This window comes from Notolepis coatsorum (genome assembly GCF_963971535.1).
Source record: "Notolepis coatsorum genome assembly, chromosome: 9".
In the NCBI taxonomy this organism is placed as follows: domain Eukaryota; kingdom Metazoa; phylum Chordata; class Actinopteri; order Aulopiformes; family Paralepididae; genus Notolepis; species Notolepis coatsorum.
In genome coordinates, this window is record NC_140173.1 from 57,879,997 (window position 1) to 57,895,319 (window position 15,323).

The 15,323-nt window shown below is 41.9% G+C and overlaps 1 protein-coding gene across 1 annotated transcript in view; it reads right to left on the bottom strand.

Moving 5' to 3' along the window:
• Nucleotides 1–428: 428 nt before the first annotated feature.
• Nucleotides 429–15,323, bottom strand: part of LOC311234893 (rho GTPase-activating protein 19-like) — a 35,684-nt gene continuing 20,789 nt past the window's right edge. Inside the window, exons 7-11 of the mRNA XM_084322159.1 lie at nt 11,504–11,569; nt 10,295–10,534; nt 7,123–7,218; nt 5,972–6,085; nt 429–818 (exon numbers count right to left, since the gene is read on the bottom strand). Coding sequence (XP_084178285.1) covers nt 774–818; nt 5,972–6,085; nt 7,123–7,218; nt 10,295–10,534; nt 11,504–11,569 — 561 coding nt within the window. The 3' untranslated portion in view covers nt 429–773. The remainder of the gene's footprint in view (nt 819–5,971; nt 6,086–7,122; nt 7,219–10,294; nt 10,535–11,503; nt 11,570–15,323) is intronic.

Below are 15,323 nucleotides of genomic sequence, written 5' to 3' on the forward strand. Positions count from 1 at the left end.
TTAAGCATACTGCACCTTATGTGACACTGTGAATAATTTTCAGTTAGTTAGATAGTAAATTATATTGACCCATTTGTTTACACTGCTTGTGTTGTTTTTACTACCTGTACCCCCCCCCCCTTCCTGCTATGATGCCTGAATTTCCCCAAGGGGATCAATAAAGGAATATCTTATCTTATTGTGATAGTAAAGGGTTAACCTTCTGTAGTGTGACAGTGAAAGGGTTAAGAGCAAATATCAATTGCATCCTCTGTAACGGAACGAGGAAGATTTAAAAACAAAGAGAACTAAAATGGCGGCGAGACCAGAGAGATGCTACATGGAAGAGCTCAGAGCCGCGGCTGAGCGCCAGGAGAGGACATCACCTCTGCAGACGTCTACAGCAGACACAGTCCCCCCCCCCCCCCCATCAAAATGTATCCGGCTTCAGTAGGAGTAACCAAACTGGGGAATGATTCAGTCGTTTCTCATACTAATCTATCTAGCACACATCTTAAATTAGAGATGTCGCGTTGTTTCCAGTTAAGGGAATTGACCATCTCTCAAAACACTCATCTTGTTTATGTCTTACAGAGAGAAACAACATTTTTTTTCTTTTTTTTGGTGAAGAAACCCGTAAGTCGTAAACTGGACACGACACAACAATCCCATCATAAAAACGCTGTGATGCGTTATTTACAGTTTGGTATTAAGTAGGGGGAGAGTTCACTTGGGTCTCCCTGTTGGCGTACACGTCAGAAGATTACTTTCAGTACCATCGGCCAAACTTTACGCTAAAGAGTTGGCGAAAAACACATCCTTTGAAGAGAAGACGAATCCTGCAGGAGAGGGAAAGAGAGAGAGATTATATATACATATATACACACACAGAGAATGAGAGACAGAAAGAAACCGAGAAAGATTGAGAGAGACAGAAAGAGAAAGAGAGATAGAGATGCATATACACAGAGAGAGAGAGATAGATACAGTACATAAATAAATAAATATATATATATACACACATACGTACATGCAGAGAGAGAAAGCGAGAGAGAGAGAACAGAAAATAAAATGTAGATATGTCATCTCTGACACTCAGGCTTAGCCCATCGTCGGTAATATAAGCCATATTGAGCAAACTTGTGGCCGTCACAGCCTGTGGTTAGCCACAGAGTGCACTAGAGGTACGGGAGAGTCCTCCAGTGTAGTCAGGGGAGAGACTACTGTAGTCACCAGATGCTGACAGCTTTATAGGAGCGAAACCATACAGTCCACCATTTATTCAGCATGACACTTTCATTGGTTTGGTTTGAATAACAGACAAACTTGTGCTTTTTCCTCCCACAAGTTCTGCTTCTTTTCACCCCCTTTCAAGTATAGACAGGCGAACAAAGACAAGGGAGTTTTCCTGCGGGAGTTCTCAGAGGAAGGACGACCCTGACCGGAGAGATCACCCTACAGAACACAAGTAGATCTCATTCAATTACTTAGTTTTTCAGATGTCCTCTTCGCCCCCTCTTTATCTTCTGTCTACCCCCCCCCCGTACTTCCTACCTATCCCTACTTCAATCTCCTTCTTCAAGCCGTTCCACATCAGTCCAGAAGCAATCCCGCCAACCTGCGCTACCCGTCCATGGCAGCAAATATACCCGACTCCATATGAGAGGGCTTATGGAACTGCCAATCAGCCGTGAAGAAAGCAGGCTTCATAAATGCCTACGACGCTCAACAGCATAGACCTCCAACTCCTGGCTCTCGCAGAGACCCGGATAACACCGGAGAACTCCACAACACCTGCAGCCTTATCTACAGCATACAGCTTCTCTCACGCACCCAGATGGTCCAAACGTGGTGGAGGGAGGCACTGGCCTTCTGACCTCTCCCTCCTGGACTACAAGCATAATATCAACACCTGATCTCACCCTCTCCTCCCTTGAACATCAAGCTGTATATGGTCTTTATCTATAGTCCATTCAATCTCACCACTGTTATTCTCCGTCACCCTCCAGATGCCCTCGAACACTTTCCAGACGAGCTGGACATGCTTTTAAGCTCCTTCCCAGAAGACCCTCTGGTGCCAATGTATGACTTCAACCTACCTGACCCTTCTCGGCCTCTCTCCTTCTCCCAGTCTTTCGACCTCACCCCACCACCGTCACGCCCCCCCACCACAAGGCTGGCAGCTCCCTGGACCTCTTGTTCTCCTGTGACTCCAGCATTACCCAACTCCTCCTGCAATCAACAGTCATGTCTTGACTATGGCAATTCTCTGCTAGCTGGTTTACCGGCTTGCACCACCGAGGCACTTCAACTCATACAGAACACAGTGGCCCGCCTAGTCAGCCCACGTCTCAGAGAGCTGGACTGCTTCCCATTGCAGCACGAAATCCACTTCAAGGTTCTTGACCCGATATTCAGTGCAACAAGGGGGACGGCTCCCCCCCTCCGGTCAATGGTATCTAACTAAACATCCTCAAGATCCCTATGCTCTGCATCTTCTGGCCACCTAAGACCCACTCCTCTTCAGGCTCCTAGGGGCAGTGTTGTAATACTAGAGTCCTGGACTGATTGTCAGGACTTGTGACTCGACTTGGGCACTGATGACTTCGACTCTAGCATTTTGACTGCATTCGGACTTGGAAGGTGCAGACGAGGTCTCTTGACTTGTTAATTGATATAGTTATACTATATATTTATTTTTGTAATAGGCCCTAATCATTTGGCATAAGATATCGATGGCTAGTGAATTTGTTTGGCTATCGTGTCACAAAGTAAATAAACTCTTTGAGATGGTGACCGCCGTGTCATTATTATGTTTAATCATGTAGACCTTTTTTCATTGGTATGTCAGCTCTTTGACTGCCAGAGTGGAGGTGACTCAACCTCGATGACTTGAACTCGGACTCTTGACTAGGGTAATGGGGACTCGACTCAACTCTTCTTTGGTGACTCAGACTTGGACTCAGACTCGAACACTGGGGACTCGAGACTCGACCTCGAGATTTAGGCCTTGTCCAGACGAAAACGATTTAGATCTTTTTCGTTTTCATTTCGTTTTCCGTAAACACGAAATTGTTTTAAAAAAACTAGTGCGTCCAAATGAGAACACTGATAATGCTGAAACGCTGCCGCAAATGTACAAAATAAAAGTATTTCCGGTGTTTTAGACGTCACTCTTTTATTTTTAAACCCCCCCGACCGGAAGTGTTATCATTGTTTTCACTAGCGGAACAACTTGTGTCGTCCGGTTCTGTGCTTTTGAGCCAACGACGCTAGTTTCCAAAGGAGAGGAGAGAGACACCGCGGCTCACATGCGCCAAATGCAGCTACAGCCTACAGGCAATCATGATGAGGAGGGAGAGCTGCTGATTTTAATCGGCAGGAGAGAGAGAGCGTGTCAAAGCCGACAGTGCAGCTCGAACTACCTGTTGTATTAAATTAATTGATTGATGTTTAACTTGTCCGTGTCCAGTCCTTTCGACTAGCCCCACCCATTCATTGTAAACAATGATGCATGTTGTATTAACGTTACTGTGTGTTGTAGCTATGTTAATAAATTCTGAATGGCATTAACGTTAACGTTAGTTGGGTATGTTAGCTAGTATGATAGTCCAGACAAACAAAGCTATTTAGTTAGCTTGCTAGCTATCGTTGGTAATCAAAAGTTGTCTGTATTTAACGTTACCTCAGGATACCACTGTCATTGTAAATCTCAACACCATAGTCAAGTTAGACCGCGCTCTCAAGTTCTGACACTGGGTGCTGTAATCCCATAAAGTTGAGTATATCAAAAAGCAGGGTAGCCGGACCAGCACTCTCAGGTTCAATGTTTTTAATGGCAACCTGAATAGGAAACAGACATGTTTCGGACTAGCCATATCACTGAAGAAGGACATAGTCCGAAACATGTCTGTTTCCTATTCAGGCTGCCATTAAAAACATTGAACCTGAGAGTGCTGGTCCGGCTACCCTGCTTTTTGATATACTAAATCTCAACACCAGCCATGGGAATACAATTTATTAAATTATGTAGGCTTTTTAATCGTCAAGGTAAGAGAGGATTTGTCATGATCAACTGAAGGCGTATGCTATGGAACAGTCTACGTGCTTGTATTTAGTTGGTTAGCTATTTAGCTAATGTTGATAGCATTGAATAGCATCAACTCTAGCTGGCTGGCTACAACGAATTCTCACAAGCTGGCATCGTAAATCTCAACACCAGCCATGGGAATACTGTTTACTAAATTATGGAGGCTTTTTAATAGTCAAGGTAAGAGAGGATTTGTCATGATCAACTGAAGGCGTATGCTATGGAACAGTCCATGTGCTTGGCTACTTAGCTAGCTTATTTGGGTTCAGAAAAAGGCCCGCTATGTGACGCTAATCTCTAGCTACTAGTATCGTATTGTGTATTTCATCACAGTAGCCTCCCGGTGTTTAATAAACACTTCTAGCCAGGACATATCAGGACATATAAGACATATGTATCATGTTTATTTTTTGTTGGCTGGGTTTGCGGATTAAGGGAGATGTCGATCTGTTGTCGACGGTGGTAGTACAGACGCAGTACATTTAGCTGTAAAAGCCCGATCAAGCTCAATAGCTTCTGTAACACGAACGCAACTACTCTGTACGATGCCATTGTTGTTGTGATGTTGGCCGAGTTTGCACATGCGGGTTAAGGGAGAGGTGGGCTATCGCGTCATCGGTTCAGGAAAAGACGCGTATAGGCTTGTAAAGACAGCAACGCAAGGGGGGCGTCTTCAGATTTGCCCACTCTGGGAGCCGTTCTCAGAAAATAGCGTATGCAGGCTACCAGAAGACAGTTCCGTGTGGATGAAAGGTGCATACGATAAAATAGTTTTGACTCATACGACCAAAATCGTTTTCGTCTGGACATGGCCTTAGTGACTCGACTACAACACTGCCTGGGGGTCACTGAAATTAAGCAGGCTATTCTCTGTCCTGGCTCCACGGTGGTGGTGGTGCAAACTTCGCACCAGTCAGAACAGCTGAAACTAGGGCTGGGCGATATGGAAAAAAATCATATTGCGATAACGATATGATAATGTTATCATATTTCTCGATATCGATAATTATCGAAATTGTTATAAGTATAAAAAAAAAAAAAAAAATTGAAACTTTTTTTAAAACTTTTTAAAACTTTTTTTCTAAACAACAGCTGTATGTTTATTTTGCAGCAATTCTTTGTCGTTGCCGCCATCTTTAGTGTTACATCCCCTCACACTCCAGTTCTCAGGCTGCAGCTGGTTTAAAAGCGAAAGTAAACCGGCTTCTCTGCTGGCTGTGGCTCCAGGGGAGTTGAACAGTTCTGGCTCTGCTAGTTTATTTTCTATCTTTTGGCGCTTTTTTGGTGGACAAACCACCGCACATGTGCACCGTGACTGGAGTCTAGTTCTGCTAGCACACATAGCCTACTGTGTACAGACAGTTTCAAACTGTATTTTAAATTAGAAAGCAAACAAAATAAATGGACAAGAGAAAAATAAATCTCAATTTGGTCAGTATTGTCATTTGGACAAGCAAAGCCATTACTTTAAGTTGCAGGCAAGAACGACAAGTCTGTCCACTGTCTCTGGTTTTAAAACTGCCCTGTTGCAGGTAAAAAAAAAATATATATATATATATATATATATATATATATAAAAGATTTTTCGATATATTTTTTTTAATTTCGATATTCGATATCAATTATTAAAATATATCGCGATATTTATAGTTATATCGCCCAGCCCTAGCTGAAACCCACTCAAACTATCTTCTATATGTTACTATGTCTATAGTTATACTACTACTTACTATGCTACTATATCTAATGACTGAGGCACTCAAATTTGTCACCGTTAGACAAACGATACCACTTACCCTGCCAGAGGTGTACCCCTCCTGCTGACTTGTTGTACACAATTTGTAAGGTCGCTTTGAATGAATGTAAACTAAATGAATGACTAAATGTGAAGGTTATACTCACTGCTGCAGAGCCAACGTTCTCTTTCCCATAGCCGTCCACTGAGCCGCTGCGTACAGGAGGCGGTGGTCTGCTGACCTTCTTCTCTGCTGAGGACTGGCTCCCCAACACCCTCCTCTGGTTCACAGCACACACAAGATTTACTATCAGTTGGTTTTACAGGGTATCTGTTCCATTTAAGACTTTTTTTTAATATCACTTGGAGCTCAATTTAAGGGGAAGGAGGGAGAAACGGTGGAGAGAAAAGAGGAGAAACCAGCCGTCTCCCGTGACAAGTGTGTTCCTGCCCCGGCCCCCTCAGGGACCAAAGGGCCCCAGAAGACCCCAGCCAGACCCAGCGAAAAGGTAGGGACGAGAGGAGAGACCGGGGACGGTAAAGCAACAGTTGTGATTGGAGGATCAAGAAAAGAGGGTGGGGTTTGAGACAGGTCAATTGCCCCAATTATGTCAGGAATCACAGCAAAGCCACATCGGTATGATATTGGTGTGCATCCCTACTCACCAATAGATAGTAGGGGTGGAACAAAGAAAATCGCCACAGCGATATATAGTCCTTATACGTATATAAGAATATAAAGTATTTCTATTCTATACTATATCGTCGCACTTCCTCTTGCGACACAATCAAAAAACGTTTTATTATAATTTTTTATTAGGACGACCCCATTTTACTGCAATATAAATGATTGGAATGAGGTGAACAGACTGAAAACGTTATCTTATTAGATGAAACGGATGATATATACATGTTTTTATTGGTGACAGATGGTAACAGTTTTCTGTTGGGGACATAATTAATAGTTAATAATCATCAAGTAGTGGGCAGTGTGTGTTAAAGAGGCACTATGCACTTTGTTGTACATTGTTTCATGTACAATTGGCCAGTTTGTGATGCACACTCAAGAATCTGAAGATTTCATGTCAACTCTGTGAATAAATACATAATACCAGCTTTTTGCCTTTTCATGGTTATTTTTTCTTCTTCAGTTATATCCAGATATCGAGATGCATCATAGATGAAATGTATTGCAATATATTGATTATCGCAGATATCGTGATATTATCGTTATCGAGGGCCAAATATCGTCCCACCCCGAGTAGAAGGTAGTGGCTGAAAAGACAGAAGCGCGGTCACACTGGATGAGAAAACCCACCTTGATAATTCCCCCAAAGGAGCGCGAGCGGCGATGGTTCCTGTTGAAAGGTGTCGGAGATTCCTGTGCAGAGAACCCTGGAATCTGCTTTGCAAACTACACACGCACACACAGCAATTTAAAAACTGTAGGTTGCTTTCCGTTTAGATGTGATTCAAATGTATTGTAATTATACACCACAAGTACAGTACAACGAAAAAAGGTTTGCCATTCAACCAGAGTGCAAATGTAGCAGTGAAGTGCAACAGCAATATACAATGTACAGGTGATTAAACTAGGGATGTCCGATATTGGCATTAAAATGTGATATCGGAAAATATCGGTATCGGTTAAAAATAAATAAAAATAAAAAGATTTTAAATTTTTTTACATTTCTATAACCTTTATTTACCCAGGCAAGCAAGTAAGAACAAATTCTGATTTTATTTATGGTCAAAAGTATGCATAATGTTGTGTTAATGTATATCGGTATTGGTAAAAAAGCCAATATCGAGCATCCCTAGGTATAACATATACAAATTAGTACTACTGAGTGAGTAATAATGCTAATCAGATGCAAGTACAGAGTTGTAGTATTTATATGTACAATGATACACGTATAAAGACACTATGGTAGTCAAGGGCTCTGCATGCTCGAGCAACTGCAACGCAACAGTGACACACAACATGGGCTCTGCGACATCTGCAACCGTCGCAGAGTGGGTTGCAGAGAGTGTTGCGTACCCATCACAAAAATCTAACTAGCGACTGCAACACAACCGTTTGCGTGGATGTTGCACAGCATTGATTGGTTGGTTAGCGAATGGAGGCGGGGCTGTCATATAAAATTGGTTCCTCGAGATCCAAAAATAGCTAGCTAACGTTATCGATAGTTACATTGAATTTGATTGTTACATTTACATGATTGTTACATTTACAGACAGATAGAGAGAGAGAGAGGCTCATACTGTGCGAGTCTCGGAGGGATCTCTCCTCAGCTCTCTCCCCCTGCTTTTTACACACTCGCGACTAGAGCACACACACACACACACGCGTCCGCACTCTGTGCTCTCGTCTCTCTCCGTCTCTCTCTCTCTCGAAGTAGGCAGGTCTGGTAACTAGGCAGGTTTGGTAACTAGGAATGTATGGTAACTAGGCAGGTCTGGTAACTAGGAATGTATGGTAACTAGGCAGGTCTGGTAACTAGGAATGCATTCATTTGCATATGATAAGCACAGTGTTGTAAGGGAGTCAGGTGGAGGTGAGGAGTGCTAAGGAGCCACACGCTACTCAGTGCTGCGTCGTGTATTAGATTGATGTTACTTACATTATAGCGGAGTTATGCCTTTTTAACGCAAGACAGATCATCTGGCAGCTTGTTGCAGAAAACCACCATTGTTTGGCTAGAATGGAAGTTCCATTATATTATATATTATTATTTTTAGGCGTGGTGAGCAATGACCTTACAGCGGCGGTTCCACGCGGTTTCCGCTAACAATTCCGTTGGCCGGCCAGCGTGACCGACAAGATTCCAGCTTACTGGCCAGATGTAGAAATGAACGGCCATAATCTGTCATGTAATACTTGTGCGGGTCATAGAGAAATGCAGGAAGGCATGGTTAGGCTGCGGCTACATTGATACGTCGGATGGAAGCAGATAGAAATGTGACGGAAGGTATTACCGTCCATTTGTTCGTTTTCTTAAATCAGAACCTGATGTAATCGTGCCTTTGCAGAAACAACAACTTTGCGGATGGTAACCTATCCGTCACTTCCAAACGGTTATCCTCTCTGAACCTTTCTGCCCCGTCAAAACTGACACAACTCTGGCAGAGATGGACGCAGCATCAACCATGTCCAACAAACCGATAACGTTACTTCACATAATTGATAATTAATAAAAACCTGACGTACACAGACAATGGATCGATGTAACCTTAGCTGCAGCCTAGTAACGTTAATCACAAGTACTTATTATCGGTCACAGGCAGGAGTCTTTGATAATGTTGAACAGTGATCCTTTTTGTGAATAAATTCATTCTCTGATGTAGCGTTAACAAATAATATTTTGTTGGCAGGCGGTCTCCTTTCGGGCTCAATGTCATGTCAACAATGTAACGTTAACAATAGTAGTGTAGCACGTCCTGTGTACTTAATATCGGTTTGTTTCGTTTCTTTCGCCTCAGCGTTTTCCACATGTCCCTCTTCATTGTTAACATTAGTAGTGGGTGAATTTCCTCTAAAGGAAGGTCAGTTTACTGTAGTCCACCGCAACCATATAACTACCGTACTTTTCGGACTATAAGCTTATATAACGATGCGGCTTATATGTGACTCGACGTGACCAAACCCGAAAATGTAAAAATCTAAATATTGCTTTTTTGACTGCATTGAAATGTTATTTATCTGTTCCCTTATTTGCTAAACGTAATACAACTTGTAAATGAGTTAATTCTTGTTATTTGTCCGACAGTATTGTGTCCCAATGCTAATTACATATGGTAATTAAACATTAAAACACCTGCGGCTTATAGTCCAGTGCGGCTTATATATGTACACATCATTCAATTTAGCTGCTGCGGCTTATATTCAGGTGCGGCTTATAGTGCGAAAAGTACGGTATATAAAACCGCGTTTTGTGATTGTTGTTACATAATATAGTGAAAATACAGGCGACATCAGCCTAACATCTGCACTTCACCAAGGGGGTCACAGCATAGGATCAACAGTTTGCGGCGTCCTTGGAGCAGGTTCAGTGTCTTGCTCAAGGACACTTCCAACAGTGATGGACACACCCGCGTGTCCCTTCAGTCCCAGGCCTTTCTACATGAGTTTGCTCCGAACAGGGTAAATCTGCATGTTGCTACGATGCCCCTCTCTAGCTCATGGAATGAACTCCAATGGTCCTTAAAGCTCGAGATTCTCCCCTCTGTTGCAGATTTTAAACCCTTGATCTCCAACATTTGTCAATCAAGTTGTACGTGTTTTAATTGATTTGTTATCCTTGCTTTTTGCTTCGTCATGTCGGTGATTTTTTATATGCTGTGTGATTTCATGTGCTTTTTCTGGCTTATTTCTGTACGTACACTCGAACGGGACCGTAAATGAGGGAAACCTCCGTTGCCTTTTCGAGTTTAAATAAAAGGTTTGAAATGATTTGAGATGGTTAAAGAGTGCGTAGGGCAACACTCACCTGTCTGATGAGTTTCTTCTTCTTGGTAGACTCCGGCATGGTGCTGACCTGCTGGTACAGCTCTTTGAGAGCGGTCTCAGTGTGGCTCTGACTCCCGGACGACCCCGGGGAGCTGGAGGTACTGGTGACCGCCACACGTCCTCCTGCTCCTGCTCTGACGGAGGGGGAAGGAGCACAGTCTGGCACCGCGCTCCCGGCCACAGTCACGTCCCCGGCGCCGGCACACAGAGCCAGGTCGTCCTGGAGGAAGGAGGTGACACGGTGGGGTCAGTAAGAGTGAAGTCAGTAAGAGTGAGGTCAGTAAGAGTGAGGTCAGTAAGAGTGAGGTCAGTAAGAGTGAGGTCAGTAAGAGTGGGGTCAGTAAGAGTGAGGTCAGCAGTAAGAGTGAGGTGAGTATGTTTTCACCCGTCTCAAACCATGCCTCTCTTTTCCTGATCCTCCCAATGCAACTTAGATTAGATTCAAATGTATCGTCATCATACACAGCACAAGTACAGTACAATGAAAAGACTGTTGGCATCCAACCAGAGTGCAAATGTAACAGTAAAGTGCAACAGTAATATACAATGTACAGGTGTTTAAACTGGGTATAAAATATATAAATTAGTACTACTGAGTAATGGTGCTAATCAGATGTATGTACATGTAATATGTAGTATTAATATGTACAGTGATACAGGTATAAAGACACTATGGTAGTAAGTCATACTGGCCAGCAGCGTAACTAGTAAGAGTAGGTAAGGGATATGTACAGATAATATAGTATCTACAGATAAGTAAAAAGGATTATATGCAGGTATGTATCGACATATGTGGATAAACATAGATATATACAGTATATACAGCATTATTGCACATGCCATCATACAGAGTTATGGGTTATATGCAGGTGTATAAGTAGGTATATATGAGAAGTATATGCAGGTATATTCAGACAGATATGTATATATGCGGTAAATATATAGGGAATATTCAGCACTATTGTACATGCTATCATACAAAGTTATAGACTATAGTATGAGGTAGGTAGTTGTGATTATTATGATTACAGTGTAAGGCAGTTGTAGACAGTGAAAGCACTAGGTAGTTGCTTCCCTCAGACAAACTTAGTTGTTCTTGATTGGAGGAACAAGAAAAGAGGGTAGGGTTTGAGATGGGTCAATTATACACACAAAAAGCAAGCAAACTAGAATCTGCATCGTCACTGACCTTCGACTGGAGTGCGTTTGATCCTGTGAAGTATATCCGTGCATATTCTTTTATATAAACGGGTGCCTTCGAGAGAGAGAGAGAGAGAGAGAGAGAGAGAGAAGAAAAAAAATATCAATCAGTCAATTCTGCTGAATACAGTCAAACATCTTACAAAATACAACGCTTGCACTGAGGACATGTTTCTAGCATGTAGGGCTGTCTTAAATACTTCGAAGTTTCGTTCGATGGGCATGGGCTTCGAATATGAAAATAAAATTAGATTATGTATAAAATTAAAAATTAAAAAAAATTGCTAAATCAACTCTGCTTCTCTTTGTTAACTACAACAAGCAATGCTGTTTGTTATTTAAGATGAGGTCGGACTCGGCACTGACAGATTTGTGTTCATTGTGCTGCTTTTATAAAGCCTCAAATGACGGCTTACAATATTTCATGGAAGCAAAGTGTTTAGTTTGTCTAAGATTTTAACTTTACAGCACTGACAAAGTTGAACAAAGTGCTGTACAAGTCCCACAACATAAAAAAAAATAAAAAGAAAGAATTTCGAATTAAAATCGAATCTTGGCCCCGAAGCTTCAAATTCCAAAAAAAAATAATCGAAGGTCAGCCCTACTAGCATGCATAAATATTACATTCGAATATTCTGCTCCATTAAGATCTCAGTGTGTATAATGGACTTTTAAACAAATAAACCAAGGGCTATTTTCCACATGAGAAGGTATAATTAATGTGTGCAGTAATGCAGGTGCAACAGAGGCGGAACACATGGTGTTTTTTGTTTGTTGAGAATACCAGTCCATCAGGCAGAGCTGGAAATGCCCATGGTTACGGCACACCCCTAAAATGTAGACTATTTTGAGATCATTGGAATGCAAATTCACCTCCGGCACCAAGTTAATATCACAGGTTGCCATGGGAACAAGGCCACTTGGCATGAGGGGCTTACCCAGGATGCAGCCAAAGTAAAGTCAACGTTGTTTCATTCTGTATTGTCCCGTTTTGTAAAGTATATTCATTGTTCTGTATTTTCAATTAAACCGGTGTTGATCTTTTTAACCACTCATGACTAACTAAACAGAGCACAACTGTAAGAGAGACTCATAGTATACCGTATACTCGGATACAAAAAAATGTATTGCCTATATCAGGGTTCCCAGACATTGCAAAATGAAATTCAAGGACTTTTAAGTACTTTTCCAAGCACAATCTTTTTCATTTTCAAGGATGTCACTCGAAGGATACAATTCACTTTTAAATGCTGTTTTTTAAGCATCTTCTTGGCCTGCTTGCCAGCTAGAGCATCACACAAAGAAATGAGGAAAGCAGTTGAAGCCTGCGAGACGGAACAAAGAAACAACGATTTCTTGATTCAGAACAATTTGATCATAGATGAACAAAACATTCAATTGCGAATGGTTGATTTGAATTGCAAGGACTTTTTAATCACCTTGTTAAAAAAAAAGAGGCTGTTCAAGGAATTCCAGGCCTAGACTTTTTTTGGGTAAAAAAATCAAGTTCAAGGACCTTGTGCGAACTCTGCTATATTCATTGAGAGTCATGTATAATATAACCAATGGGGCATACAGACCCTCATATGCACCTTTGTTTACATTATTATATTGTTTACACCATTTCTTTTTCTCATTATATATTTATATTTTATATAAAGAAATTGCCTATATTCACGTCTTTCTACCATTCCCCTGCCCATACCTGTACCTCCCCTCCCCCTTTCCCATGCAGCTATGACGCCCGAAATTCCCCAAGGGGATCAATAATCATTAGACGCTCATGCAATGGTAACGTTTATTTACCACTGCAGCAAATAGGATAAATTGTAGAGCCAGCAAGCTAACATTATGCTAGCCAGCACTAATGTCGCCAACACATTGCATACAGTTTGCAAACGGTGAATCTAAACCAACACTAACAAGATCAGCAACAGCAAGCTATCCGGCGATGTCTTTGTCCCCAAAAGGATAACAACATTTTCAGAAACAAATGGTAGTAGGCCATGAGTCAGCTGCAGCACCACTGCAAGTTGAACTGAGATGGCAGGATGTGTGACGCTCGCTTATGTGGAGAGTTGGCAGTTGCTGCTGTCTTAGCTCCTTATGTTACTCTGTTCAGATAGAGAGGCAGTGTGCTGCCGTCAGGCGATTAAAAAAATGTATCTAATTAATTACAGGATTTGTAATTAATTAATCACATTTTAATCGCATAAAATTTTAGGCCCGATATTCTATAATCCTATTTCAAATTGCATGTGTCCGGATGGCAGAATTCAGTACTGTATGTACAAAACCTTCTGTTTAATCATCTTCCCTTTATTCATTTGCTTAGATTTTTCAGGTCTGGTAAATTTTAGCATGGTGTTATTCACAGTCAAAGATAAAAATAAATAAATAAACATTTTAATTGATATTCTCATTTGGTTCATTACAATTTTCTCAAGCCTAGTAACAGACACAGTATTTCTGACACTGGGAATACAGTACATTCCATGAGATTCATAGATGTCCCTAGAATCAGATACCAAGAACATGCAAATGGACCATTAAAAAAAAAAGAAATTGTAATGTTTATTCTACGTAATTTTTTTGTATCCACTTTTTCTCCCATTTTCTATATTTTCTCCCATCCCAATTTCGTATCACCCAATTCAACCCTCCCCTGTCACGAACGCTGTTTCTTGCCTCCCACAAGCCGCCTGCAATGTGGACTAAGTCATACATAGCACAAGTCCCCTCCGGTACTTGAGGTAACAGCAGTCGCATCTTTTCACCTGCGCGGCTCGATCTCTCAGTGGCGAGGAGTAACGCGTGGGAGGCTCACGCTGCCCCCGACACTTCCTGATTCTACTGCGCAGGCGCACCAACCGACCTGTAGGAGTCGCTGTCCACAACGCCCGATCCACACCCATCAGTTTCCCACCCCCTAATACGGCCAATGTGTATTACCGTACTTTTCGCACTATAAGCCGCACCTGACTATAAGCCGCAGCAGCTAAATTGAATGATGTGTACATATATAAGCCGCACTGGACTATAAGCCGCATGTGTTTTAATGTTTAATTACCATATGTAAGGAGTGGAGCCTGCTGCTTAATTTGACTCAACACGGGAAACCTCACCCGGCCCGGACACGGAAAGGATTGACAGATTGATTGCTCTTTCTCGATTCTGTGAGTGGTGGTGAATGGCCGTTCTTATATTGAGCTTTAAGTTCCCACCTCTACAGAGAATGACTCCCATTGGGACACAATACTGTCGGACAAATAACATTAACTCATTTACAAGTTGTATTAAGTTTAGCAAATAAGGGAACAAATAAATAACATTTCAATGCAGTAAAAAAAGCAATATTTCGATTTTCGGGTTTTGTCCACATATAAGCCGCACCGCTATATAAGCCGCAGGGTCGAAAAATGGGGGAAAAAGCCGCGGCTTATAGTCTGAAAAGTACGGTAGTATGAACGACCAGCTAAACCGAAAGCAATGTGGAGCGCTGGGCTCGAACAGGCGAGCCCAGCGTCTCCGCCTGTTTATTCTACGTTATTATGGAATGAATGATAAAAAAGCGATTAAAAGATTTTTTTATTTAATTTTTTTTATTAATTTTCATAACGCGATAATTTGCTGTGTAATTAATCTAATTAACGTGATAAACTGACAGCTCTACTTCAGTGACAGTGTTACTCTGTTCAGATAGAGAGAGCAGTGTGCTGCCGTCTTAGCTCCTTATGTGTTACTCTGTTCAGATAGAGAGCAGTGTGCTGCCGTCTTAGCTCCTTATGTTACTCTGTTCAGATAGAGAG